At 32.2% G+C, this 17605-nt stretch overlaps 1 protein-coding gene across 2 annotated transcripts in view; it reads right to left on the reverse strand.

Moving 5' to 3' along the window:
* Positions 1-6729: 6729 nt before the first annotated feature.
* The window catches only part of LOC111060908 (C1GALT1-specific chaperone 1-like protein), a 30215-nt gene continuing 19339 nt past the window's right edge, over positions 6730-17605 (reverse strand). For both annotated transcript variants that reach the window (XM_039440842.1, XM_039440843.1), the window contains 2 exons: positions 12055-12210; positions 6730-8281 (listed from right to left, as the gene is read on the reverse strand). In XM_039440842.1, coding sequence (XP_039296776.1) covers positions 8087-8281; positions 12055-12210 — 351 coding nt within the window. In that variant the 3' untranslated portion in view covers positions 6730-8086. The remainder of the gene's footprint in view (positions 8282-12054; positions 12211-17605) is intronic.

Below are 17605 nucleotides of genomic sequence, written 5' to 3' on the forward strand. Positions count from 1 at the left end.
ATGGTTGAAGTAAAAATCAAGTAAGAAAAAATATGGTTGAAGGAAAAACACCAGAAAACGAGAAAATTAATCAAAATTGAGAACATAAGATGAGAAACAAAATAAAAGATTCAGATATAATAAAAATAAGTTTTTATGAAACTAAGGAATAAATTTCTAAAAATAGTGAGAATGGACGTACAAAATATAATGAATAACATAAGAAATTGTGAAAATACATCATGTGACAACTAAACTAAATTAAACTGTGCAAATCAAATGTGCAATGAAATAAAATAAATAATACATAATCAAATAAGAATTTTAGTGATGTTAGAACAAACATGGGCTTTCAAAATTTGTAGTTTTGATTGTATTATGAAAAAATAAGTTTGGAAACTATTTAATGTAATTTTCTTAGTGGAAGAAGTCAGATTCTATGAATAATTAATAACAATAAATAATAACACAAATAATTAATAATAACACAAATTTGAGGAAAACAAATTAAGTGCTGTAACAGTGGGAACTAATTAAAAATGAAACATTTATTGTTTAAGAAAACATATAATTTGTTGGAATAACGATTTCAAAACTGTGAGAGAAAATTATTCAAAGTATGATAGTGGCAAAGCTAACAATTTAACAAAAATATGAAGTACTTTATAATAATGGAATGTTCTGGGATGGAATTGATGACAAAATTAGTAAACGATTGAAAATAAAAAAAAATCAAAATACGATTTCAGTCAATATTTTGAAATGAAGACACACTTTTTTCAATGTAAGCGCGTTGTTATTTAATAATAAAAATCTTATGGTAGGGAAACAAAAATGTTAAAACCTAAAAATGTTAAATCCTTTATAGTCCAGGCAACGAATGGAAAATGAAAGAAAAACTGGTTTTTCGAAAATGCATCACTTTAGAACATAAATATCTCGAAAAGTATCAGAAATATCGAAAACCTTTACATAACAAAACTTGTAGGAAATTCATTAAGCTTCATTTTTATGTAGTTAATTATCTCAATAGAACATATTTTTCCAAGATATAAGCATGTAAGTAATAAGTGGAGAATAGAACTTTCAGACCACCCTCATTCCTTCAGCACATGATGTAGAGATCGTGATTTTTGACATATTCACCCCTAGACTAGTCTCAACAAAGCTGCAAAGTCGAAAATTGTGTTCCAAACATTCCCTCCAAATGTCATAGTCAACTGATTATCTATTGTTGCTGAACAGAAAATTTCACACTCAACACTAAAACTGCTGCAACAGTCGTAGGGAAATGCATAAAATAGTGAGAATATACATCAAATTGAAGATAATTTGATACCCTATAAGCTCATAATCAGCAATGACTTTTTTCACCAATCATTCAAAAATTATAAGGCCAAAAAGATAAAAAAATGGAGGTAGAAGTGTTTTTTTCAAAAAATGTCTAACCTTCAAGAGCGGATATCTCAGAAACTATGTGAGATATTGAAAAAATGTGGAGGACAAAACTTGTTGATAATTGTTGATGCTTCAATTTTGTATAGAACACAAATGTTCATAAAATGCATAGTTTCCGAGATATATGCGTAAAATGAAAAAAATGTAATTTCAAACCACCCCCACCCCTTTAGCACAGGGGGTAGGGGTGAGGACTTTTGATATGTTTATCCTCTAACTATCCTTAAAAGAGCTGTGGGGTTAAAAATTGTGTTCCAAACTTTTCCCTCTATAATCTTTCGTTGACTGGACTATTATTATTCATGGAGAAGTATTTTGAAGCTTCAGTAATTTTTAGACAAATTAAACAAACATTTTCTTGTGCTATCAACGTTTCTAAAAAAATAAAAAACTAAGAAAAAGACAGATCCAATTGCTTCTATTGTAAAAAATTGGATAAACAATAATTCAAAATAACATAATCACTATACTGTCAAGCTAAAACGCACTGTTTAGTTTGAATAAGTTTATAACTATTCAGTTTATTTAGTGAGATTCACTTTCAACTGTCATCTTTCCCTATAAATAACATTAATAATTCCCATCCAATCAACGCTGACAGATATACATGAATTTCACTGTACATACTGCAATGAAATTAACTTTCAACTTCAACAGTCTGACTCGGTTGCAGAAAAGCCGGTTAAATTCTAACCGTGATTAATTTCAGATGTGTGGAGAAGCTAGTCTATTACTGTATAAATATAGCAATTTGATTTTTCTGGCTTCAAATTTATCAAGTTTTTTAAATATTTTTCAATTTATTAATGCATTTTCAAGTGTAATAATAATTTGTTTCATCTTTCTGATCAACCGAGATACAAAATTTTTAGTATATAATGGATATTTGGACTGTAAATTTTTGTGATCTTTATATAAGTGTTTTCATAACCTCATTTTGACTATTTTTATCAAAATTAGGGAGAGGAACAGTTTTGGGTTTATCCTGTTGATTCTCTCCCAATCATTAATTTGATGTTGTGATTAAGGAATGTAATAAATGAATGAATGAATTTCATGAGAACCAGAGGAATTAATCACGATTAAGATTTAACGGACTTTTGTGCAACCGGAACTCAGTATCCCTAATAAACAACATCAAGTTTCTTACATTCAACCAATAATTATTTATAAGTTTATCTCACAAGTATATTTATAATATTGATTTATAAACAATTTATTAATATTGCTAAACAGGTATCATTAATATCATTATATTATTTTCATTCTAAGAGAAATACATTTCAAAAATCCGTCAACAAAATTAAATAATAGCATAGAGAAAAGATAGCAAAATATATTCCATAGGGCGTTCATGATCCAATTTTAACTGGTTAAAAGGCTGTGCAAAGGCTAAAAATAAACTTTTTACTGGTAATATTTTTCAAAGTTTTTCGATTTGTATACTATCAAGCTATCAAAATAAAAAAGTTGTTTTCAGGAAAAACATTTTTTATCGATCATTACTTTTTGAGATATGAGCGCCTGAAGTTTGAATTTTTGGGACAGAAAATTCGAATTCGGTAAGAGATAAATCCATGAGATTTAGAGGATAGATTCTTCTTAGTATTGTTGATATAGTAAAACAAAAAAATTCTGAAACTAGCAATTTTTGAGAAAGTTATTCAATTTACCAGAAATGACAAAAAATAACTCAACTAAAAGTTATTTTTGGTCATTTTTAGTAAATTAAAAAACTTTCTCAAAAATTTATATTTTCAGGAAATTTTTGTTTTACTATATCAAAAATACCATGAAGAATCTGTCCTCTAAATCGCATGGATATATCTTTTACCGAATTTGAAATGTTCTGTCCCAAAAATTCAAACTTTAGGCCCTCATATCTCAAAAAGTAATGATCGGAAAAAAAAGGTTTTCCTGAGAAAACTTTTTCATTTTGATAGCTTGATAATATACAAATAGAAAAACTTTGAAAAATATAACTAGTAAAATAGAAAGTCCTAGTAGTTCTTTATTCTTTATTTAATCATACAATAAGTACATCATCAAAATGATAGGGAGAGAAAAAATAAGGTAACCTTGTGCTATTCCTCTCCCAAATTTTGATAAGGTTAAGAAATAGGTCCGAAACAGGTTTTCTTGTAGATGTTTACTTAAAAAAAATGTCTATTTCGTGAAGCTATGTGACGTTGGAAGTCTCTCTTACTGTAGCCTTTACCGTTCTTACACTCTCATCTGGCAAGAACAGTAATAATTAACAGTAGTTGGCAATAATCCACTTCAGTTAACAAAAATCGGCTTGAAATTTGGAATATATACGACCCATACCACGGGATTTCTTCTTATGCTATCTTTTCTCTATGATAATAAGCTTATCATAAAATTTAAATAAAATCAATTTATTCTAACATATAAAATTATTATCAACACAATAACATACTCAAAATTATTCTATCAATATCATCATAGAGCACCAATATTTGAAAAATTGAACTGAAAATTATAAAATGTTTTCTTTGAAAAAATACAAATTTATTCATTTATGTTATTTATTCATATTATTTATTTTCCTAGGATGAAAAATTTAATTCGTATGGCTTTTGTTGGTGGGGAGTCCCTTGCGGGAAGGTCCCACCGCCTGAATATATAATTTAAGCCGTCAATGGGCCTTACGACTGTCATACTTCAGCCGGGACCGACTAATAAATTAGAGCTGCTCTATTATCAACTAGCAGTTAACCCCAAGAGTGTAATTGAAACCTTGACAAACTGAAAGCTTGACCTACTGAAATTTAGAAGAATTTAAAATGGGGCTATAACCATCCTCGGTAAATTAAGAATGTATATGCAAATGTCAAGTTAATGAGTTGAGTAGTTGAGACGTGATTATGCGTCATTCGTGAATTTCCTATCCCGTACATGTATAAGCCAATTATTTCCTTTATTATATTATAGATAATTGGAAAATGAAAATTGAACTTGAAATAATATAACAGTTCATGGGAGGAGGATCATACAAATATAATAAGTCTAAAACCAATCAACATATTTCTGTGCATAACAGACCAATGCAACGTATTAATATATTTAAATGAATGTGCTAATTATTATGCTTTATAGAAGAAACTTTTCTGAATAAATTTCAACCTGAATAATGCATTTGAATATGACTTTGTGCTGTGGATGATCTAACAAATATAAAAAAATATAATACATAAAAACTGAAAATCAAATTACCATTATAACACTAGCAGGTAACCCATGCTCCGTAAGGGGATAATTAAAAACTTTATTAACTTAAAACTTGACCTACTGAAACCTTGAATAATTTTAGATAGGCCTATAGCCATCCTCGGTAAGTTTAGAATTTCAATTCAATCAGTTGAGTAGTTGAGACGTGATGATGCATCATTCGTGAATTTCCTACCCCGTAAGTTTATAAGCAAATTCTTCCCTTTATTATACTAGTAGTTCTGTGAACAGTAGACCTCATGCAGTATTCTCATCCACAAGTACCAGATGTCAACTGTTTTAAATGTTAACAAACTCAGTTCAAGTTTGAATTTGTATTTCATATAATATAATTCATCCAGTTCCGTGATGATCTTTCTATCTGATGAAAATTAATTTTTTAGAATCAAAAATATTATAATTTCTCCAGCATTATTTAGTTTATTTGTTTATTTTTATTCACCTATTAAATTAGTTTTTTCGAATGTGAGAATATTGATAGTGATGGGCACGCATAATAATACCATGACTGCAAAACAAAATATTAAAACCAAAGACCTTAAAGCTGCGATTTGACCAAATATTCATTAAAAAATTTTTTGATAACTCAATCCTTTTAGACTATATTAGATTGAACATAACTTATCATACACATGATGAACATATGTGTTTGTCAACTTCCGTTCAATCTAATAGAATCTATAAGGATTAAGTTATAACCATTTTGTTAATAACTTTGGTGTAAACCCAGCTTAAAGATGCATACCTATTTAATGTCTTTGATTGAAACAATAGACCTTATACAAATACAGTAATAGACTGGCTTCTCCACACATCTGTGTACTCACTTGTCAGCTGATTTATGATGAATAATTCTATAGTCTGATTTTTACTCTAATATTGGCGTATGAAGGAGGCTCCTTTTTCCTTTTATATTATCCTTGAAATGCAAAATTTCCAAAAACCTTGTATATACGTCGATGCGCAATTTAAAAAGGAACATACCTGTCAAATTTCATGAAAATCTATCACCACATTTCGCAGTAAATGCGCAACATATAAATATATAAACATTTTAACATTATGAGAAATGCCAAACCGTCGACTTCAATCTTAGACCTCACTTCGTTCGTTCAATTATACATTTTCACACAAGATGTTTCGAACTTTCAAGACATACTATTAATTTGGTTCGCCCACACTTTAAAATCACTTGATAGATAAATTAAAATGAATAGATATTTGAAATAGAATTTAAAGTTATTAACAAGAATCAACAACTCATATTGTTGATAAAATCTGTGTTTTTTGATTATCTAGATTGTAAAATTAAGTATAACTCAAAAACAAAATTTGAAGGTTACATAACCCAGATTGGACTAAAGTATAAATTTGAATTGGGGCCGTTTTGGCTTTAGCCTTTGGTACTTTTCTGGAAGTTGTATGATTCTGAATAAATAAGTGACTGAATTAAATGAATCTCGATTGATATTAGATCAGATATACCGGGAATGACACAGTTATTCACTACAGAAGGCAGTGGAAAAGAAAACATGACAAATACGTACTCCTTTTGAATCTAACTATAGTCAAAAATTCATTTGAACTCACATTAGAGCCGTTTGCACAGTGACAGTTTAAACTAAATTATATTTTAAACTGGATTGAATCGGTATCAAGTCTAGTTTGTTTCATTTTGAGTTTAGGCCACCAGCTGATTATATCGAGTTTAAGCTTTGACTGTGCAAACGGCCCTAATGCTCTAGATAGATTAGGCTAGTTAAATTAAATTTTTGTCATAGTCATTCAATTTCAACTGTTTTACATTCATGAAATCAAGCCGGTAAACAGCTGATTGTAGAACAAATAAGCATATGATTCTCATTACAGCATACTATACTGTAATAGAATCATATATTTTCTTTAAAGACAAGTATGTTTCCTAGTTCCGAATTTGGAACAACAAAACTGCCGCCTTTTAGCGCTCCAGGTGGATGTTTTGTCAACTACAGTCAAGAAATTCCTGATTCGAAACTTGTAAACTAGGTTATGTTTATAGAATGCATGTAGTAATGTCAGGACAAGCAGGTAATGTTTTCTGTTTCTCAATATTATTCTTTTCTAGATTATTATGACAAAAAAAATACTTGGATGTGAATGTCTTTTGCAGTGCTCAAATGAAATTCTAGTCTCAGATAACGCCTCGACTAGAAACATCATTCTCGCCTGCAAAACGGCCCTTCCCGTCCTTGTGACTTAAGATACTATTGTAGATTCTCGTTTATAGTACGGCATTATTGTAATGTGTATTTGGTAATGAAATCCTAAATATAGTTTTAAAAGATTATTAATAATAATTATTTCAAGATAATATCACTATATAATATAAATATCAACCTTCATTACAACCATATGAACTGTCAACGAATATTTTGTTCAAATAACATTTGTTATCACACTAAAATCATCAATTTCTAATAAATATCTATTAATTCTCATAACTTGTTCAATTAAAACAATTCACATATTTTAATTTGTTGAAATGAAATTTGTTAACACACTGGAATCATCAATATTTCTAATCGAAATATATTCATTCCCGTTCAATTAATACATTCATCAGTGAATGAATCAATTGTTTAAATGAATAATTCATTCATCAAATTAAACAATAAGTTTGAACTATAAACTTCTACAAAAACGAAGACTACCATATCTACAATGTAGCCTAACTAATGTTTACAAAATCTATTCTATAAATTTTAGTAATGGAGATCAAGACTATTCTGTTCTAAGAAAATGTTTTCACTAATCTATGTGAATTTTTTCTTGATAGTGATGTACGTTTCGAATGAAGTTATGCAATTTGAAGAATAAAATTTAAAATTCTTACTAAATTCTTATAAGTCTCACTCATGTTCCTAGCTCGAGATTAAAAAAAAATTATTTTACATTCAATTAGTAAAGTGAATTTATTTTACGTCAAGTTTCTTTTTTTTTCAATAGATTTACATTCAATTTCATTTAGTGGAGTAAATTTACTTTACTTTTCAAATTGATTTAGGTACACTCAATCACTTTTCTAATTATTGTGAAATAGATTTGTAATACTGACAGTTTTCTTTGTTCAAATTCTTTGCTAGATTTCTTCTCCTAATAAATAGTATCAATTTGTGAAATTTCATTTTTAAATATAAATATTATTTTTCAACCATCTCAAAAACTTTGTGCGTTTTATAGTGATTCACTTTTAACACTGTCAGCAATTCTCATAGATAACATTAATGTCTCCCATTTTAAAAATAGTGACAAATTGAAGTGAATATCACTATCACTATAATCCTGTCGTCAAATCACATTTATATAGTTAATACTTTCGAATTACATTTTTTCTATATGTTTTCTACATTTTATGAAGTTATCTCCAAAATTTCGTTCGTCTTATATTGACATAGTTGGGACTACTTTTTTTAACATCAGTTTCGACCCTTAACTGATTTACCAGTTCTTCAGGTGTGACTTTGGCAGCCCAAACCCTGTAGTATTCGTCCGCGTCTATTTTTGATAGATCTGTGTTTTTGCCGAGCTCATCCATGATGAATTTCTGCCAAACCTGCAAATAAAATTTTCCAAGTAAATATTAGACATTTTCAATATTTTCAACTGATTATTATATATTGAACAAGAACTTCAAAACGTACTTCCAGATTTTTATTTGTTACTAGCAGGTAACCCGTGCTCCGTAAGGGTCTATTTTTAAACTAGACGTGATGAAATTTTGAAGAATTGAAAATATGCCTATAAGCCTCCTCGGTTAATTAAGAATCTTTACGCGAAATTTCAAGTTAATCAGTCCAGTAGTTGAGACGTGATGATGCGTCAAACATAATGTTCCTATCACGTACTTGTATAAGCCAGTTCTTTACTTTACTATACAGAGTGTCTGATAAGTCACTCCCTATTCTTATACAGCTATAATTTCTTTATTTATGAACCAATTTGGTTAGAGCTATATTTGTTAAATAGAGCACTCCTTGAAGTTGTGTTTAACACCAATTTTCATTTGTTTCAGTTTTTATAGGTTATATAAAAAATAAATTATTGAAATATATTCGAATATATTCGGAATTGATGAGAAAGATCTACTTCGCTCACATAAATTCCAATAAATTCAATAAATTTTGAGTATGGCTTGGAAATTTGGGGGGGGGGGCATATAAGGCTGTTTTACATCCGTTAATTATTCTACAAAAATCATTTATGAGAATAATTTCTTACAAAACGAGATATGATCACTCTGCACCAATTTTCAAAGAGCTCAGAATACTGCCTACCAGGAACCAATATATTTATAAAACCCTAAAGCTGTTTTTTGATAGGAGTGGTGAAATGTAGCTGATTGATATGCACAGAGTTGGGAGGAATCAACAAAATGTGCAAGTCCCTAATCCCAACCTTACAATTTCCAAAAAATTCTTCAATTTTCTAGCATCAACGTTTTTTAATAGACTTACTGTAGACATAAAAAGGTGTAGGCAGAAGACAATTTTCTGCAGATTATTACATAGCCATCTGATACATGAAGATGTTTCCGGTTATTATGAAAATATTGTTTAAACTGCAGGCCTGCACTTTATTTACCACTTTTTACAACTGGTAAGCGCAACATTTTTCTTTTTTAGCTTGTAATGTTATTGTTTATAGTGTAATATTGTTAGTATTTTTCAAATTTTAAACTGATACTGAAGTTCTTTTTCCTCTTTTTCTTGTCTTTTTAGTTTTTTTTCTACTCTTTCTTAATTTGCTTTGTAAACTGTAAAACTTTTTTATTTTTATTTTAAGTAGTTTTTTCTGCCCAAACAGGTTTTTGTAACCTTTGGGATTATTTTCCATGTATATTTGATTTTTCAGGGTATGATTGTGATTTTTTAGTTATATGGTAATTGTTTCAGTGACTATGTATATGTTCAGTTTCATGCTCTGTATATATTTTAAAAATGGGAAAAAAATTTATTTGATTTGATTTAAAAATGCCCCCCACTCTTGACTGTGGAGGAACGAGCCAAAATAGCAGCTTTCCTGCTATTAGTGTTGAACACAACCTCAAGGAATGCTCTGACAAAATTGGTTCATAAGAAGAAATTATAGCTGTATAAAAGTAGGGAGTGACTTATCAGACACTCTGTAGTATAGATTATAGTTTGTGCAAACCTTAGATCTCAGTATTGCTATCATGAAGTACAGTGCTGCCATGTTTCACAAAATACAGAGAACCTGTGAGCCAATTGTGTGAGAGAAGAGGGGAAAAAGAGAGCGTAGACCTTATTGATAGAATCAAGATGAAAACGGCTACAGTGTGCTCCTACTGTTCTATTGGAATTTTTTTTTTTTTTTTTAGGATTACGTCCTAAAGACTCCAGTCATGGAGTATAAGACAAGTCATGTTATTACATAATAATTCTAACACTAAGTAGTTCAACCTAGTTTAGGTTTGAAAGGAATTCTTGTACACTATAAAAAGCTCTATCAACTAAATATTTTTTAATTTGTTTTTTGAAAATCTTCAAATCATCATTACTTTTCAAGATTTGAGGTAGCTTGTTATAAAATTTCCTACCAATATAATCTGGTTTTTGTTCAAATAACCTACTATTGTGGCCCATTATATGATAATCTGCTCTGTTTCGCGTATTATACTCATGAACATCTGAATTCTGGATCACACCACTCGTTTTCACATGCATTACAACTTCATATACATACAAAGATGGCACAGTTAATAGACCAAGCTTTTTAAATAAAAGCCTACAAGAGTCTAACCTATTCACTTTCTCTATACATCTGAGTGCCTTCTTTTGAATCTTAAACACCCTGTCCATATTTTGTTGAGATGAATTACCCCATACTAAAATAGCATACCTAATATGAGATAGTATAAGTCCATGGTAAGCAGTTAACAGTAGTTTTTTATCATTCAGCCTAGCAAGCTGCCGCAGGACAAATACCCCAGATGATATCTTATTACATATCCTCTCAATGTAAGGATGCCATGTTAATTTCCTGTCCAATAAAATTCCCAAGAATGCTACTTTCTCTTCTTGGTCTAATTCATTTTCCTCTACAAACACATTTATTTCTCTATCCTCTACTGAATTATATTTACTTTTGAATTGTAGGAATTGACATTTCTTACTATTTATTGTTAATTGCCTTTGCTTCAAGAATTGGACAATTGACTGTACTCCAGTAAAAGCATTTATTTCTAGACTATCTAATAAATAATTAACATTGGTCATAAACCCCGTGCTGCAACCAAGATTAGCAATGATAGAGTATTATTTGCAACATATATTTATGTCACCCACAAAGAGAAATTTTTGAAAATTTCGCATTGAAATAGTATATTTCGCACCTAGGGCCGAAAATGAGACTTTTCCGGCTCGAAATCGGTTTTCAAGTCCGAGGCCGTAGGCCGAGGACTAGAAAAGATTGAGAGCCGGAAAAACATTTTTGCCCGTGGTGCGAACGCTATTTTTCGCCACACAGAAAAATATACAATATATATATGAGAATAATTGTTCATTAAGCACTTCCGAAAGCAAAAGTGGAAGGTCATAGCTCTAGCAAATCTGAGGTAATCTGAATATCAGGAAATTGTCCTATTTTCATTTTTTATTCTGATTTGTCTAAATAACCTAAAAGATTATGTTCAATTATGTGGGAGGTTGAGTTTATACTTTTTTATTCTTTCATATGGCAATAAGATGATATTATTATAAATGTTTTAATTATTGAATAATAAACATAAATAATGAAAAGTTTTTTGATCAGCTGTTTTAGCACACTTGAAATTTGGCCAATCTGAATGTCAGGTTAGAAGTGCTATATACTACTCTGAAAAGCGAATTTGAATAGTTTATAATATATATCTTATTTGTATTTCATTCATCCAAATAAAATGATAGTATCTCAATGCAAAATACTTCATTCAATTCTAGAAGCATAAACTGATTCCGTTTCATAAACTATTTTGTAAACGCATTCACATCAAATCAGAATCATCTGACTTCAAGGTTATTTTACAGCCCTAGGGCCGTAAAAATTTTACCGGCCTGGTCGGTAAATCCTGTCGATTACATCCAAGTGGGGCGAAAAAACTTTTTTCTAATTCCTGAACGAGTCAATTTTATTTATCCATTCATTGTACAAAATACTATCATAATATAATTATGACCGTGGAGGAAAAAATATACTGAGCCCGCAACATTTCTCTCCCAAATTTTGATAGAGTTTATTTTCTCCAATATTTATTTATTCATTTATTGTGGCATATGAAAAACTTTCTCATTCAAAAATATTAGTTGAAAAATGATAGTTGAAACAAACCTGAGGTGTATCGACGTGAGTATTTGAGAGATTATTAGGATAGAAATCGGACGTGACTTGAGTCCTAATCTTGTAGAGCATATAGTAGTAGAAAAAGATACGATCCTGACCGGAAGCTCTAAACGTTATTGTGCGTTTATCACAACAGCCGGGGCCCTGCAAATTAAATAAAACAATTGATTCAACACAATAATGTATCAGGAAAAATACTTTTTGCAGAGAAATATTTATAGAGAAAAAGTTGTTTTTTTTCTTTAGGGCTACTCTTGAATATAAATAAAATTAGAAATCCAAGTACCCTTTTAAAATTGTTGAATCACATGTTTCGGCTACATGATGTCATTACCAAGTCTATCATTATTCAATCATTCAATTTATCATTGACTTGATAATGACATCATATTGCCGAAGCATGTTGTGACTACACAATTTTAAAAGGGTAGGCTACTTATATTTCTAATTTTATTTATAGAGAATAAGTGTTTATTTCGTGTTAGATTGCATCATAAACAATAAATAATAAACATAAATTCGTGTTGATTGTTGGTGTTAATTTGACACAATAATGCCCCCTGTGGGTTAGGGGAGCTTTGAGTCGAACATCGTACTCAAGAATGTGATGAAAACCAGAATTTACCTACAGTATCCATGCTTGTTGTAGGAAGCGACTAAAAGGGACCACAAGGCAACTCCAGAAGTTGCATTGCCTTCAAACCCACGGGTCAGCTCCATTAGGGCAGTTTCGGAGGGGCAAAAAGAAAAACCCTAGAGACCAGAGATGGGTGAAACTCCAGGCACAAATGTGGGGCAAGAGGCTGAGTCCAGGGTGGCCGGGCGCTGGGCGCCCTAGAGGCAGTTTGGGGTTCCCTCTCTCAGCGGAAGGACCTACAAAAAGGCCAGGAGTGGAACTCACGTAGGTCACGAGTTTGTGGGTGGAGAGACCAGACCTCACCACTGCTCAGAGAAGGGCGGCCACTTAGGCAAAACTTCTTGGGAGAGGTGAAGATTTGGACCCTGAGAAGTTTCGGAGGGGAAAAAGTAAAACCCAAGAGACCAAAGATGGGTGAAACTCCAGGCACAAATGTGGATCAAGAGGTTGAGTCAAGGGTGGCCGGGCGCCCTAGAGGCAAGTTGGCTACCCCTTCCTCAGCGAAAGGACCCACAAAGAAGGCCAGGAGTGGAACTCACGTAGGTCACGAGGACCAATCAGTCTGAAGAGACTGCCAAGCACATCGCACTGGATTGCGAAAAGCAACCAGGTGATGAATGGGATGTTAGTAAGGGTAAAAACTCCTGGTTCTTGTGGGGGACACAGGTATTGGTTTGCTTAACTAACATACTACTTGGGAACACAATAAGCTTCGGTTGAGGTGTGGGGTTCTTTGAACATTTGGATCCTTGAATCCGTCCCTTCAAAAGCAATAAACACAATAATGTATGAGAAAAAATACTAGAAATATTAGAACCTCTTGCAAAGAAAAATAGAAATTTGTGTTTATTTCGTTGCAAAATTCAAGTGAAATTGTTACTTCACTAGTGAACCCCTCGCGCCACCGGGCTGGGGAACTCGATCAAAATGCACTGATCTGTCAGCTATTATTCTATTGAGAGCGTTGGAATAAAAAAAAAAGTTGCATTGTATTATTATTTGAACGAGCGTTAGCGAGTTATCACTTTTGACTTACTGAAGGCCAAAGTCGTTGTTCGTCTCTTTGTATTCTTCGAACCTTTTTACAGGTTCGACAACAAAATTGACTCACTGCTTCATCCTTTTTCATTATATAAGAATAACATTGAAGGTGCATAAGAAATAAAATTGTTTTGATTCATCAATTAGTCAGCTGAAGAATTCATTGTAATTACTACAGCTTTTCCATTCATTCATAACATCTGAGGCTATTTGAGAGCTATCACAGTGACAATACAACATAATTTACAACTTTTACATCAACTAAATGATACAGGTTGAGATATCAATGTCATAGCCACCTCTAATACAAGGCCCCGGCCTACGATATTGCAACGTCGCAGTGTAGGCCTAGAATCTAATACATGATTGGTGAAAAAGATCAGCTGGTATTTTAATTTTTTTTCACCAATCATGTATTAGATTCTAGGCCTACACTGCGACGTTGCAATATCGTAGGCCGGGGCCTTGTATTAGAGGTGGCTATGTCAATGTGCGGTTTTCGTCTTTCATTTTGTCTTGGGACTCTGTATTGAAATGATGTATCAGATGACAACCTTCTCATTTAAAAAAATGAATTTGGGTTCATATGAGAGTAAAAGATGTTGGTGCGACTGAGTAATTTTTGAAGAGTAATTTTTCATTTCAAATAGGATCCTCAATAAAACCTACTGTCATAATTATTCTTGTAAAAGAAATATTTAGCTGTTCGCATAATTTTCACCAACTCTGTATAATGAAAAGTAGTTACAGGTTTCAAAGATTTCAATACAACAGGTTATGAGCGAGTTCTCCAACCCAGGGGGTCACTAGCTATTAAATTCAAGAGAAATAGTTGCATTGTTATGCATCATTGCATGCAGCTGACAGCTAATTTGTGATGTATTATGGGATGGATCTCCGCATCACCCCAAAGATTTCAACTTCAGGAGCTCATATCTCAAAAAATGGCGGAAGCTTTTCGTTAGAACTGGTTCAATATTGAACTTTATAGCACCCAAAACGAAATACTTGGGGAAATGTCACTATAGTGAGGTCCACGTTATAATGGCAGTATTTGATTATCATTGGTGCTGCTATCCTTGTCTATCATTCGACAAAGCAGATAGCGCTAGCTTTTTCTAGCTCCGCAACATGGCCAAATCGTTTTTAATAATGTAGAAATATAATCAGTTGACAAAATATTTAATCACAATTATAAAAAAATATTGTTTAATTATTTAAAATTATATTTCAAGTGGTACTATTTGCAAGTACTTCAAGTGGTTTATTTTGCAGCGGGAATACTTCCTCCTCTTTCTGAATTAACAACTTTAATCTCATCATGACTCACGAGTTTCAAACATATAAAACCACTAAAAATAACATACGAATATTCTATAATAAATTCTGCTTTAGAAAGAGCCATACATTAGCGAGCGGTGACATAAGCTGGCGATGTTGTACTGCGGGATGTTTAGCCTCTGTCACAACATCTAAAGAGATCGATGTTATCAAGACTATAACAGCAAATCATAAGAAGCATCTATCACACCAAACACCGGACATTTTGTTGAACACTCAGGCCGATAAGAATAGAGATAATAATATCAGAACTTCAAGATTAAATAATAGAATTTCCCTTGACTCACATTTGCTATCTCATAGGCCTTTAAAGCCACTTTGCTTCAACACTGGAACTCAGACAGATGACTCAGTACTACAATCAAAAGATACATTAATGAGGAGAATTGATGAATTAACTAACAATCAGTCAGCACTTGTGGAGGAGATCCAACGGCTGACATTGCTATTAGAGAAGAGGGAGGATAGTTGTGATAGGGAGAGGATTGTACGGAATATTGCCACCAACACTGATGTGCAAGTGTGTGAAGAGAGTCGGGAGAATGTTAGCTTATCTGATGCTGCTACCCAGTCAGTCCTAAGTGTGAGTGACATTGATAAATATGAGAGAACAATCTTGTTAAGAGAAAGTACTATTGGACATTAAATCTGAATTGCAACGAGAGTTACAAGCGAATTGATGAAATGGAGCAAGATATATGTGATATAAAACAAAACTATATGGATTTAGAAACTGAATATAACATCCTACTCAAGAAATTCTCTGCTTCAGATAATCAGAGTTTGTCAGCTCAGCAGACTGAAACAAATGAGGCCACAAATAGAAATATTGAAGAGAATTTGACGGAGTCATTTGACAGGGTTGTCTTTATTTCGGACAGTCAAGGTGAGGGAATAATTAAAACACTGCATGAGGGTCTTTACAATATGAAAGTCACAGGTAGTATTTATGCTGGTGCTTCAACTCGATCAGTCATTGAAAATAATATGCATGATATATCCAAATTAACTTCTACTGACTGTCTTATTGTTAGTGCGGGAATAGACAATTTCAATGCAAGCTCAAATAATGAATCAATTGCCGAATATCTGGGTTCTATTATGAAGCTGTCAGCAATGTGCGCGCACACAAACCTTATCTTAACAACTATTCCGTATAGGTATGACATTCCAGAAAACAGCAGAGAAAACAAAATAATAAAAACAGTCAATAAAGCCATTCGAACATTTTGCAGAGAATATGACCAGAGAGTTATTTTTATAGAGATGTATACAGTACCTACATTCTGGCATACAAGACACGGATTGAAATTGAGTAGAGCGGGGCGGAGAAGATTTGGAAAAAAACTAATTGAAACTATACAACAACTAAGAGAGAGAAATGTCGAAATAGTAGAACAAGTAGAACCCAACACTTTCTTAACTGTAATGAATGAGATGATAGAACAATAGCACTTGGAAGTATCAAATCGTTTTCGAAAATGCGTAGGGGATGATAATTCAGAAAAATCAACACATCATAGAAATACTGAATCTGATTATGAAAATTTCCCAATCACGACACAAACAACTGAAGAAAGAGGTATTGCGGCCATAGGATATGAAATGGAGAGAAGACATGACGTTTTTTTAGGAGTAGGAATGCCCAAAACTATGAGAACTTAATTGTTATAAACAATTACAAAAATAAACCTAGGAATAAACATTACTTCAATTTAGTTCACTTCAATATTAGAAGCCTAAGAAACAAATCTGATGAGTTAGCAATTCAGCTGGAGAAAATTCAAGAGAATGAATTTGATAACAGGATTGATTTTTTGTGCCTGACAGAAACTTGGCTCCAAAATGAAAGTACAATTAAAGTTCACAATTTCAACCTCATTTCCTTTTGCAATAGAAGCAACAGAGAGGGAGGTGGAGTGGCGATTTATGCTAGAGAGGGGATAGAGGCGAATATACTGGAGTTCGAACAAATCGACACAGACAGCTTAGAAGTGGCCCTAGTGCATCACAAGAAATATGCAATAGTATGCATATATAGATCACCTAATAGTGATTTCAACCATTTTATTGACGACTTGGAGGTGATCTTGTCAAGGTTGGCAAACAAATTTGAAGGATACATGGTGATGGGAGACCTGAACGTGGATTTCATGGAGCAATCAACCAGAAGAAATATACTTGAATCATTGTTTGAGGCTTTTGGTATGAGAGGCATTGTCAGGGAATGTACTAGGGTCACTGAGACGTCGTCAACCTTGATTGACGTTTGTTTTGTTTCAAAACTGATAGAGACTAAGGATGTGGATGTAATAGAGCTGGGACTATCTGATCATTACGCCCAGGTAATCAAATATACCATGACGGAAGCAGATTGTAATGAAGGCAAGCTATTTTCAACAAGAGTATTCTCGGACTATGCTAAACAGAAATTCCAGAGAAAGTTGCAGAATTTGGATTGGTCAGAGGCTATCGATTTTGAGGGTTCCCTGGATGGAAAGTTTGATAAATTTCTCGAGA

This window comes from Nilaparvata lugens, chromosome 14, assembly GCF_014356525.2.
Source record: "Nilaparvata lugens isolate BPH chromosome 14, ASM1435652v1, whole genome shotgun sequence".
Taxonomy (NCBI): Eukaryota; Metazoa; Arthropoda; class Insecta; order Hemiptera; family Delphacidae; genus Nilaparvata; species Nilaparvata lugens.